Source organism: Opisthocomus hoazin, chromosome 6 (genome assembly GCF_030867145.1).
Source record: "Opisthocomus hoazin isolate bOpiHoa1 chromosome 6, bOpiHoa1.hap1, whole genome shotgun sequence".
Lineage (NCBI taxonomy): Eukaryota > Metazoa > Chordata > Aves > Opisthocomiformes > Opisthocomidae > Opisthocomus > Opisthocomus hoazin.
The window spans coordinates 69,692,861-69,704,773 of record NC_134419.1 but is presented as its reverse complement, the minus strand read 5'-3'; the positions used below and the strand labels follow the sequence as shown (position 1 = coordinate 69,704,773).

The 11,913-nt window shown below is 43.9% G+C and overlaps 1 protein-coding gene across 5 annotated transcripts in view; it reads left to right on the top strand.

Annotated features, from left to right (window-relative positions):
• The first annotated feature begins 9,477 nt into the window (after positions 1-9,477).
• GPAM (glycerol-3-phosphate acyltransferase, mitochondrial) overlaps positions 9,478-11,913 on the top strand; it is a 34,452-nt gene continuing 32,016 nt past the window's right edge. The window contains exons 1-2 of one of the 5 annotated variants that reach the window (XM_075423741.1): positions 9,478-9,533; positions 11,228-11,358. In XM_075423741.1, the coding sequence (XP_075279856.1) occupies positions 11,257-11,358 (102 nt within the window). In that variant the 5' untranslated portion in view covers positions 9,478-9,533; positions 11,228-11,256. The other 4 variants (XM_075423743.1, XM_075423740.1, XM_075423742.1 and 1 more) reach the window with 4 other exon arrangements.

Genomic DNA, 11,913 nt, shown 5'->3' with positions numbered 1-11,913 from the left:
ATACTCAGATGCCAAACGCTAAGCATGTGAACAGTGAGTGAAAAATGGGATGACAGGAGGAGAGAGGCCCAAGTAACCACAGTGCACAGAAATATCTGTTTGCTAATGACCTGTTTGCTTTAGAGCAAAAGTTTATTATTGCAGTTAGTAAAGATATGAGTTGAACTGCACACACATTTTGTGACAGTGTTGGTCAAAGTTTGTATTAACAGGTTTTGAAGGATAAAAAGTTTACAATGAAAAGCCATTTTGTGGCAGACTCTGTATTAAGGCTTGCAAAAGTACTATCTGCCTACCAGAAGCTGAAATGTAGAGCATCCCCTGAAATGCATTTAACATGAAAAAAAAGTTCTCTGCAAGTAGAATTTGCTTTCTGGCACTGCTTTGATGATTGCTCAAGAGTCTGTCTGTGCCATGGATTTTCATCTGCTGGTGGTGTTTGCGTTAAGTTGTGTAATTGCTTCTTAACGCCTGTTACGTAAGGATGCATAGATTGCAGCTCAGTGAGGTATCCTGCACAAATCGCAACTGATAATGTAAGCATGCTTTCAAAGGTTACTCTCGGTTGAATTAATTTTACATTAATTAAAATCCTCCCTATATAAGTCAAATATATTTGATTAATACAGAAGTGCATGGTATAAGTTCAAACAGGGCTCAGAATGTGTGTAGCTGTGGTTGTCCTGTTGTACCATATATAATTTATGTGATATTCCTACTGTATACCAGTGTGATGCAGCTTTCCTGTTCTGAGTGGGCGTTTCACTATTGACTTTTGCAATGCCATGATTTTGCCCCAAGGTTCTCAGGCTATATCAGCTAAAACACAATAACATACAGACAAAGAAGACATCAGAAGAAGACTTCATCAACAGTCACATCTACTATGTTAGTCCTTTTTCTTGTATTTAATCTGATATTAATTAGGCTAAGTCAGGATCTGTACTGGGGAAAGAGAGCCTAAAGATCTCTTGGATGTTGCACTAAATACAGAGTTTGGGCTGGAACGGAGGAAACTGAAAAGAATTGAGATGGGGAGGAGAATCTTAGTTCAGCAAAAATGAAACAAGTATTTAAATCTAAATCGGAAAGATTATAGACAGAGTTGCAGTTTGAAATTTTGTTAGCTATAATAACACTTACCTCCTTTCCTTCTCTAACACTAATTTACCACCTTTCTAAATGGTTAGTTTGAATTCCCATAGCAAACCCCGCAAGTTAGATGTAAGGCGTTTCTTCTTTGGAGTACTCCATCAGCATGTATTTTCTGGAGTGGTCCTTTGAAAAGGCAAACCTTGCTTTGTATGGAGCCTTTTTTAATTACAGATATCAACTGACCACACGAATATGAGACATGGCACATCTATGGTCAGTAACCATCTTGTATAGATTTACCAGAGGAATAGATAGAAAGAGAAGCAGAGAAAGGGGATCATGTTACTGATCACAAAGTGGCAAAATGGCATTCGGACTTTTTGATCATGCATTGTTCTGCTTCCACATGTTCAAAGTACAGGGATATGGATGACTTTTTCTCCAGATCTGCCCAACTCAGTTTTTATGAGATTTAACAAGGCCTAAATTAGAAAATAAATTATGTTTCAAAATGAATTTGCTCTTGCTTTGAGGGCTGATGAGGAACAGATAACATACCTATGCTAGTGCTTGAAATATTAGTTAAAATATAGTAACTAAGACATTTTTAGCAACAAGTGTTCCTAGTGTAAACAAACGATGAAATTTTGCTCCATCTTTCATCATACTAGGATTACTGATGGTACCTCCTGGTCCATGTGTACTAATGATCTACCAGAGGAGCTGAAACTGGAGGAGGAATGGCCAAAAATGTCAGGATCATCCCATGATGTAGGCTGGACTTGAGGCTGCTATTTGCCCCACAATCCTCTTGGAAGGCTGTTCCAGAAATTATTTCTTAACTGCACAGGAGCCTCCTCCAGATTCCAATCTGGCCAGTGCTTCCCAAGTGGGGTTTTTTATTCATTAACTTAATTAGCACATTCTAAACTTGCATCATATAAGAAATACTAACTATCCACAAAAACATATCTAAAAAATGTCACAGGTGCAAATGCACAGAAAGTTCTTTTAGGAAAAAAGCTGATGGAGAAACACCACTCAGCTTGAGTGATGGAGCTCAGTTTGATCTTGGAGACACTGCAGCAGCACAGACAGAAAATTAGAAGAAAACTTTTTGCAAGGAAGACCCTGAGGCAGATGCATGCCCAGTATATTCTGACCACTAAAGCAGATTTCTGAATGCACATTCAGAGTTCACTGACCTGCTGATTGGTTTTTGTATTTCATAAAATCAGACCAGTGTAGTGAATCCATGACATTGAAAATTTAAAAGTTCAATCACAAAATGCAGAACTGGTATCTATAAGTTACTAGGTTTTTTCCAGCTCCTCAGAAGACATCAGACACTGTTGCTTGAAGAGGCTGCTCATCTTGCCTTTCAACCTGAACTCTATCGCCCATTATGCCAATTTTATTTTGCCTGAACTACTGTAACACTTTTAGTAAATCATGCTGATGAATAGGTGCTCAAATTTGCCCAATTTTTTATTCTGGATGAAATGGTTTCTTGGTAACTTTGTGTCTCTGAAAGACAGGCAGTTTAAAGGCAAAAGCTGATACAATCTTCTCTTGTACCTCAGGTTAAGTTGATTAGGTCCTAATGAAAGGCACCAATCATTTCTCTTCCCCGAAAGACCTGGCTCAAAACACCTCTGTCCTACAGCCTAGGGTGCTTTGCTGCAGGGAACCTGTAGTGTAACCTCTCACTGCAGGCAAAGGCAAAACAAAGAAGAACCCTCCAGAAACAACTGTTGCTTTACCCCTCCTATGGAGACAGTGAAAGGGGAAAGTGCAGTAAGCATAAAAAAGCGTGTATGATTCTGCATTATCCTAAATCTGAAATTGCTGTGGAATGACTCAGTCCTAAGCCCACAAACAGGTTTATGAAACCAGCCTGTCATGCTATGTCCCGTGTAATTTTCCTGAAGCAATGGCTGATAGTGTGAAATACCAAACTAGTAATATGCACTGTTCTTTTATAAAGGGAAAAGGCCAGAGCTGCAAAAACACCATCTCTTAGCAAGAGATGATATCCTTTTCAAGAGCTCTGCAATTCCAGGTGAAAATCCTGGAATAATTAAGCAATTCAGTAGTTTAGGGTATACACATCTAAAATTTCTTCACTCACAAAGGTATAAGTGGCTTCGGAAAGTATTAGGTTATGCTTCAAACAGGTAAAAAAAAAAGGGATTTTATCATGTTGCGAGTTGAACATGTTATTTAGTAACTGAAAGATATGCTTTTGCTGGGTCAGTTGGCATCCTTTTGGTCAAATGATCACTGATAGTTTGTGAAATCTAGCGCTGCAATACAATTGTTGGCTGGGTCTATAGGACTTAAACAAGGATATTTTTCTGCAGCTCCCAGATCCATGAGACACAGAAGTGGGAGTGGGAGAAGATGCTTTTGTTTAGGAAACACACTGTAGGAAAATTGCTCAACATGATTTGAATGTCAGAATTGGAGTGTAATAACTGGTGTAGCCAGATTAGTGCAAAGAGAAGGCCAAAGGCAAAAAATCTCTTTTGCTAAGGTTCTCAGTTAGTGCTGAAACAAAATTTATAGTTTACTTTTTGTGGATTGTGTTCGTAGATGAAAGTTCAGCTACATCAAGTTAATTATATATATCTATGATAAACTAAAGCCTGGAGACCTTATATTTTTAGTAAAATTGTCTGACATACAAAAAAGAAAGGAAATATATCTAGACGTCTATGGGAAGTTTTAGTTCATGTTTACTTTTTGCAAGACCCAAATCAGTGAATCAATTTTGTCTACCTCGGTAAATTGGGGTGGGGGGTGTTTCCCTTTGTAGATGGCTCTCTGTTCATCTGCAGAAGAGATAATCAAATAGGAGACTGGAAAATATTGAGGTTGTAAAGTCTTCACTGGAATATATGGCTCTCTGCTTTGGAATCATTGCATCAGGTCAGAAGAGATGCGCCAACAGTCTCCTAACACTCCCACAGTGTTTGCAAATATGTCCCCAAAGTTCTCAGAAAATTTCCAAACGAACAGGTCTTAGGTATTCCATGTTAAAGGCATTAAGAGTCTTCCAGTGGCCCACACACAGCTCCTTCATTGTCTCAAATACCCAAAAATGAGGGGACGGGTGGGACATCACGTGGCTCCACACCCAGCTCACATAATCTGTTGCAAAGACTCCTGCAGTCTGGCAGTTTAAAGAGCTGTCTGTGATCCCAACTTCCAATACCTACAGTGCTTTAAATGGTGAGATATGACAAGTCCTTCTAAAGCCAACACCTGCACCATAGAGCAAACCTAAGCAGTGAAAACTGACTCCTTCTGAGATACTGACGAAAGACTTGCCTAGCATCTCATAATAATTAGGGGTTGTGTTATTCTGGAACAATTTGCAATCCCTCAAGGATGAGTCACAGCAAATTTGATAAGATCACGATTTTGTGATTTTTTTTATGAGATGCTGTTTTTTCAAAATGGTCCATACTGCCCTCAGCTCTCAGATTTCTTTATTTCTATTCCTTGTTTGTTTGGAGGGAGGGACAGAAAGCAGCTCTGCACTCCTGGAGAGGGAACTGGATGAAAAGAAACTCTTCTGTCTGTCTTCTGTGGGGAAGTCGGCAGCATGTAGAAGTCCATTGGGCTTGACGCAAAATAAAGTCAGTAGTGAAACTTGAAATATCTGCAAACACAAAACTGGAATTATCCTTTATATAACCAGAGTCCCACACACATACTGATTTTTAATGATTTATGAATGGATAATATCTTTGAAGTATCCAGCAGTATTTAGGGCCTATATACAGTAAATTAGTTGTTTATCTGTGTTATTTTTCAGCTAAAATCAGCTCTTAGATAACATGTCAGCTTTGCAAATACCCTCAACAAACAAAAGCAGAGAACTGAAATAACCACCTTTACAAAATGTGCCCCTTATTCACAGCAGGCAGGGGGAAGCTTGCATTGTTATGACAGATAATTGCTCAAGGTCTAAATATGGGGGAATCTTGTTCCAAATGCTGTCATTCAGTATTCCTAAATTAAAAGTGCTGGCAAATTCTTTTAGGTAATTAAGATTTTCTGATTTGTACGTAATATAAGCATGTGTGTAATTGCTTGATCGATAAATGGTGCTAAGTTTGCAAGTGTAAAAGTTAGTTATCCTGGTTTTAACCCAGTAGTGCTTTCTGTTAGAACAAAAGCCTTTTTTGTACTAATGGGAGCAACAAGTTCAAGGGAAAAGCTAGGAGCAGCTTGGGCCGAAATGCCCTTATCTTTTCAAAATTACAGTAATAAATACAATATTTGAATGAGAAGAAATTACAGAAACACAATGTGCTATATTACATCGTAGAGAGTCACTGTACTCTTAATGAATTTTGTGTTTGTTCTCAAGATAAGGGAGATGAAATAGAAGAGAAGAAATCATTTGAACAGAGATATAAAGTATACCCAAACCATTTCCACGTACAATCTTATCAGCCCATTTCATGGCTGCTTGCCACTCTTAGATGCTCTTAATGTATTGTATACTAAAGGCAATATGCTGACACTGAGTTCTGCAACTGCCAAATTGCATATTCATTATTGTTCGTAGTCGTGTGAGGTCGAGTTCGGTCACTGCAAACAAAGAACCTTTGTCTGGATCTTTACTCCCTCCTCACGCAGTTTTTGGTTTCCTAACTTTTGTGGCACTCCTGGGGTTGAAAGTTTCTTTTTAAAGAGGATGCTGTGTACTCTTTTGTAAACATGTCTCCATTACTAAAAGTGACATCATGGGAATCGCTGGAAGCGAGCTGGGAGCGCAGACCCAGGGTAGCAGCGATGTAAAAAGAAGTCCCCCTCGTCCCTTCTCCCTCCTCCTCCCCGCAGCATTGTCTAGCAAACAGGTACTTTGTTGAACTCCATTGGAAGCTTCATGAGGAATTTAAACATAGGAAGGACTAATCATTATTTAAAAAAAAGAGAGTCCTGCCAGCTCTTTCTCATCTGCAGGCTGCTACGCACAGTGTGGTCAGCAGCTTATTCACACAAAGCCAGGGTTGTGCTGATTTGCCATCATATGCAAATCACCTCCCTGGACTCATTGGCACAGTGAACACCTCGGTTTAAGAAGTTTGAAAAGATGGATTGCAAAACTTCGGCATGCTCCCGCTCCTACTGAGATCAGTGGCAAGCCTCCCATTGACTTCAATGGAAGCAGGACAGAGTCTCTCTTTTCTGGAAGTGAGACCCAGCGGTATTTGAGCTTTTTGGAGCACATGCAGCTCTGAAAGTCTGTTCCTTTAGGGCATTCCAAAATTTTTCCCATTTGCTTGATTCCATGGCAACACAACATCACCACCAAGCTCTCAATACTGAAATGAGATTTTACTACTGAACCTGGGGATTTATACAAGTGTAGCCTGTAAAAAGATCTTGCTGAGCTGCAATTGTCGTTAGACTAATACTGCATTCTTTTCAGATGAGTGACAAAATTATCTCTGGATTTATTTTACAAGAAGCCAAGAACTTAAGAAGGTTAGAAAACCAAGAAAACTGCTTTACAATAACACCAAGTTGTTTTTTTTTGATTACGCAGCGTTGCTATGTTTGAGTAAAACACTGTATCTATTTATTATTCTTTTCAAAAAAGTCCAGAGAATAGCCTAAGCAGTGTTCTCACAAATGATACTAAAATCAGAATCTAGAGTCTGCATAAAATAATGATAAAGCCATTGAGGCTTTTCTTCTGATTTTTGTATGACTGATATCACAGAAATAGCTACTTTGCAACCTGAAAAATATATCAGTGTAAAAGTGTGCGAGGAAAAAACATGCCAAAAGATGGATATTAGATTCTGAATCTACTGCAGTTCACCTTTTATAGGGGGAAGCAAAGCTGAGAAGCTTGCTTTACACCCGTTGGCTGAGAGTTTGCTCTGAGTTACATTATAGCAGGCTGAAACCGAGTGCACTCTTTCATCCTATATTTTCATGCGTGAAAGGGGAAAAAAAATCAAAATTATTCTATACCTAGAGAAGGTAAAGTTGTGTGTAAGCAATATCAGTGGTCCTTTATAATGTAAAGCACCTATTAAGATGTTCCCGAGTAACGATACAAATGCAGTGGAGCAATAAAACTGTTAGACAACACTAATGAGAATTTTAGCTGCCTTACGTTTCACGCATTTTCTTAGACTCTAAATGTAACCATTCATTGCCACCTCCATTATATTCATCATTCATGTAATCCAGTTGCTGAATTGTCTCCTCCAATGTGATCTCTAAGATCCATTCTCCACTTTAGTCACAGCTCTGGGTTCCTCCATTGCACACAGTCTCACGTAGACGGGCCCACGCTAGAAGCAGTGGTCAGGATGCGGGCTGCAGCATTACGTCGGGGCTTTGAGTGCTTCTGTGATCTGCGCGTTATGCAGAGAGAGTTACAAAAATACAAGATGTAACTCTGGATTTCACTTTCCTGAGTGGAGTTCAGAGTTTCCCCTTCCAACACATGCTTTTCCCACCTGGGACACGCTCCACACAGCCCTGAGTCTGGGACTGCTGAACAGCTGGGGCGCAGACCCAGAGACAGACGTTTCCTTCTCTGGCCTCCACAACTCCGCCAAGTCAATGCGATGCTCATTACGCAAGCGAAGCTGAGGTGAGGACGCAATACTGAGACCACACAAATCTGACAGTAGCACTGTGACTCTCTGGTGGTGAAACCCTTACGTATTTTCTTTGAATACAGATGGCTGCCCGGGCTGGGCTCTGATTATCAAAGCAGTTACAAATCCACTTAGCTGCAGCAGACCCAGACGAAAGCAGAATCTGCCCCATCTTTCCCAGCTGACCTTCAGCAAATCAATTCAAGAAAAGGTTGCTACAAAGTCAAAAGCTTTGTTGTAAAGCTGGACCGTTAAGGGCTTGTGTTTCAGAAGCGGCCAGAGATTCTGGCTATGTCGCTTTTCAAGACCAAAACTTGAAAGTGGGTGTTTGGCACTGTTCCAACCAGCTCTCCTTCACTAGAACTGACACATGGAACTGCTAATCCAACATGAAATTCTTGGCCCAGATTATGAGAAAACTGTGAGAAAATTTTAGTATGTGAATCTGCTGTGAGAAATAGAGATTGTCCTTTTGCTATACAAAATGTGGTGCCCTAGAAAATGGTGCTTTGCCATACACAAGTGCTGCGCTGTGTGTTATGCAGAAATACCAACTTTCTATGAGTTGTACATTTCACTAGAGCACATCTTATTGTATTATTTTGATTTGAAAAGTAGATATTTTATATTCCAAAGTCCATCTTGCAAGAAAACAGAGTATCTTTTCTTGCTAAAGGAGAAAAATTCAGATTCAAAATATCTTCTGACCCATGAACTGCAGAACGTTCTTTGTAAAGTATCAGCTCTAACACCCTGGTGATATTCCCGGGGGGGGCACTCAGCTGTGGGAAACAGGGAAACTCCCACATGTGTGCAGCAGTTTGGGTTTTGTCTATCACATCTTACGCATTTTCTTTTACGTGTGAACAGCATTTGTAATTCTTACTTAACAGCTGTTGTTTGCAATAAAATGAAAATGACATCTAGAAGTGAGACCTCTAGGAGGCGAATACCTCCCTGGTTTACTTAAATTTGTAAGCAGAACATCTGCGTTAGCATAACATGATTTTTGTATTTTGTATTTTATGTCTTCTATTTTGTCACTGTATTCGTGTGTTGCGCTGTTTCGAATAGCCGTGAAGACTCGGCCACTCAAAGAAGAAACGCAGGTGCTAGCCCGTCCATAGCTCTGTAACTCAACTTAGGCCACAGAAAAAACAGCTTTAAATAGCCCAGGAGTGCCAAAGCCAAAAAATCCTCTCAGCCCATGTTTGTTTCTGTGCGGCAACCTCAATCAACATTTACTTTTGCACTCAGTGAAAGGCAAACTGGCACTGCTGCAAGGCCGGGGAAGCAGATCGATACCGTCCCGAATCTTCCGCCGTTGTTCTCATTCCAGCAGCAGCTCGGTTGCCGCTCAGAGCCGCTGTAAACCCGCATAAGCACGATTTTACACAACTTTTCCCGTCTTTTGCATTTCAGCAGCTCAGATGGGAGAGGAAAACAACCGTTAGCCACCTCCACCGCGAGCGGCAGAGGCCGGGGGCGCGGTCGGGCGGTGGAAACGGCTGTTCGGGCTCTGCCCGGGCCCCCGCGGTGGCTGCAGACGGGGACACCGGGCCCCCGCGGGGAGAGGCCCCGCCGGGCTACGGTTCGGCGCCGGGCACGGCAGCGGCTTGCGCGGGGCTGCAGAGGCGTCGCCAAGGAGACGGCGGGGCTGGGCGAGGGGCCCGCGGCCGTGGGGCCGGGCGGCGGGCCCGCACCATGGCAACGGGCGCTCAGGAAGTCGCGTCAGGCCCGGCGCCGCCGCGCGGCCCGGCGGGCGCGGGGGCAGCGGCCGCTGCGGAGAGCGCGGCGCGGGTAAGAGCCGGGGCCGGAGGCGGAGCGGGGTCGGGGTCCGGCGGCGGGGCTGCCGCGCAGCGGGAGGGGGCTCGGGGGCCCTGCCGGCGCCGGAGCCGGCGGCTGCCCGCGGTGGTGCCCGCCCCTCACGGCGGCCGGGGGCGCGCGGGGGCGGCCCCTTGGCGGCGAGCGGCCCGGGGACGCTCCGCGGCCGGTACCCGCGCTCAGCTCAGCCGTTGGGGTTTTAGTTGCAGCCGGTCCCGCGGGACAGCCGAGCCACGTCCCGAAGCCCTGCTCCGGGCGGGCGGCGGCGTGGGCAGGAGCGGCGAGCGGGCGGGCCCCGCCGGCGGGGCGGGCAGGCAGGGTGGGCGCTGCGGGAGCTGGGCGGCGGGGTCTGTAGCGCTCATCGCTGCGTGCGCCGGGGCAGCCAAGGTCACCTTGAGCGCCGGCGGAGGACGCGTTTCGCTCTCACCGTTGAGATGTCTGTGAGCCTTCTTTTTTAATTCATTTGCGGGGTGGTTTAATTGTCAATTAGCCTGAGCGCTAATTAAAAAAAAAGAAAAAGGCAAATGAAGGGCCAGCGAAGAGAAAAAGGACGACTTAGCTTGGGCTGCGCGGAGATAAGCGTGTGCGCGGATGTGCCGGCTCGGGTGGGTTTGCGGCGCGCGGAGGTCTCCCGGCGGGGTTGGCGTCTGCGGGGGGGGGGCGTCAGGAAAGGCGAAGTGCAGGGCCCGGGTGTCGGGCCGGGCTGGCGCAGGTGCTGGCGGGCGGTGGGGCAACGGCCTCCCGCCCCGCGGCTCGCGGCTGGGCCGCGGTGCGAGTCCCTCGGCGGTGGCCGGTGGAGGGGGGGAGCTGCCGCTCCACCGCTGCTCGGGGGGAACGGCGGGGATGCGCCTGCCGCCGGCGCGCCGTAGTACGGCGGTTTAACCTGCAGGCTTTTGCGGCTGTGCGGTGCAACGCCAAGTTGTCTTGATGTGCTGGGTCTGCTTCCTTTTTATTTTAGCCGGTGGAGAATTATTTACTGTGCTTACTATATGAACTATGAAACTTCCATTTTAAAACGGTAGTGCAAGAGTAGACTTCTTTACTGCTTCTTAATCCCTTAAGCCTGTAATGTCACTTATGTCAGCAGCACGTTCAGATTTAGGGGTGTGCTTTTGTACAGGCGCTCCTTCCTCCGAGAAATTTGCAAACTGGTTTGACTGCAGCGAGATCAGACACATAAAACACACTGTGAGATAGGACTGGGAGACAACGGTAATGAAATTTTGTGTAGATAATAGGTGTCCTTGAGAAGCAAATGACGAAAGAGTGAGGTTGTGGAGTGCAAGAGAATAGTAAACTTTTCCAAGTAGCTGAAATGTGTATCCTTGTGGCTGAATGGTTTAAGCCGTGCAGTGAAGAGCGGTGGAAAAGTGTAAAGAAACTATACTGACCTGTACTGGGAAGGTGAGCAGGGAGAGAAGAACGTGCAGGTAGCTGGCTGCTGTGCTGTGTTTGTGGAATTCAAATGTGCTGGGGTTTTTGTCATACTAAAATCATGCTGATTTCTGACTGCAATGAAACTTCTTCAGAACCTAACTTTTCCTGAATGGTGCAAAAATACCACTTGGCTAATTTATTGCTAGATGCCCATCACTGAAATTGTGCATATGTATGGGTGTTTTGGTGTATGAGTGTGTATGTATATATGTATGTATGTTATTATTTTGCAGGTTCTGATCATCAGTTCAACTGCTGTGTCATGGATGAAACTGCTTTGTCCCTTGGAACCATAGATGTCTCCTATTTGTCCACCTCAGCAGAGTGTAGTATCAGTAGATGTAAGCATTCCAGCGAAGAATGGGTAAGTAAAAATTGTGAATATTAGTGGCCATATTTAGCTCATTTTTTCTTCAAGTCAAAGGTGAGATTTTTTTATTACTATTTTTTTATTATTGTTATTATGAAGAATCAAGATAAGGCATCACCCCACTCGTACATGATACTGTTTGGTTTTAACTTAACTTGAAATGTAAGGAGGCACCAACAGTTCAGTGCTGTGCCACAGACTAATGTTGCTAGAAAAGAAAAATCCTATCAAACCCTATTGGTAGTCCTACAGTATTCTGGTGGAATGTTACTAATCACTTATATAGCAGTAAATGTGCAGAATCCCATTCTGGGGCAGGCTAAGGTCAAAGAGAGAGTCAAATAGAAAGCTCGTTGCTATTCTGAAGGATGTCGTTTGAAATGCAGAGGCGAAAAGGAGCGTGAAGCTAAAGATACGTGTTCATGTAGCCATTGTACCTGCAGCTTTTTGTGCAATACAGGAGGCAGAGAGAATTTGGTGAATATAAATAAGGAGCCTATTAAAAGTCTGTGTCCTTTGTTGAGTGAGTCTTGGGGTTTGGAGGAGACC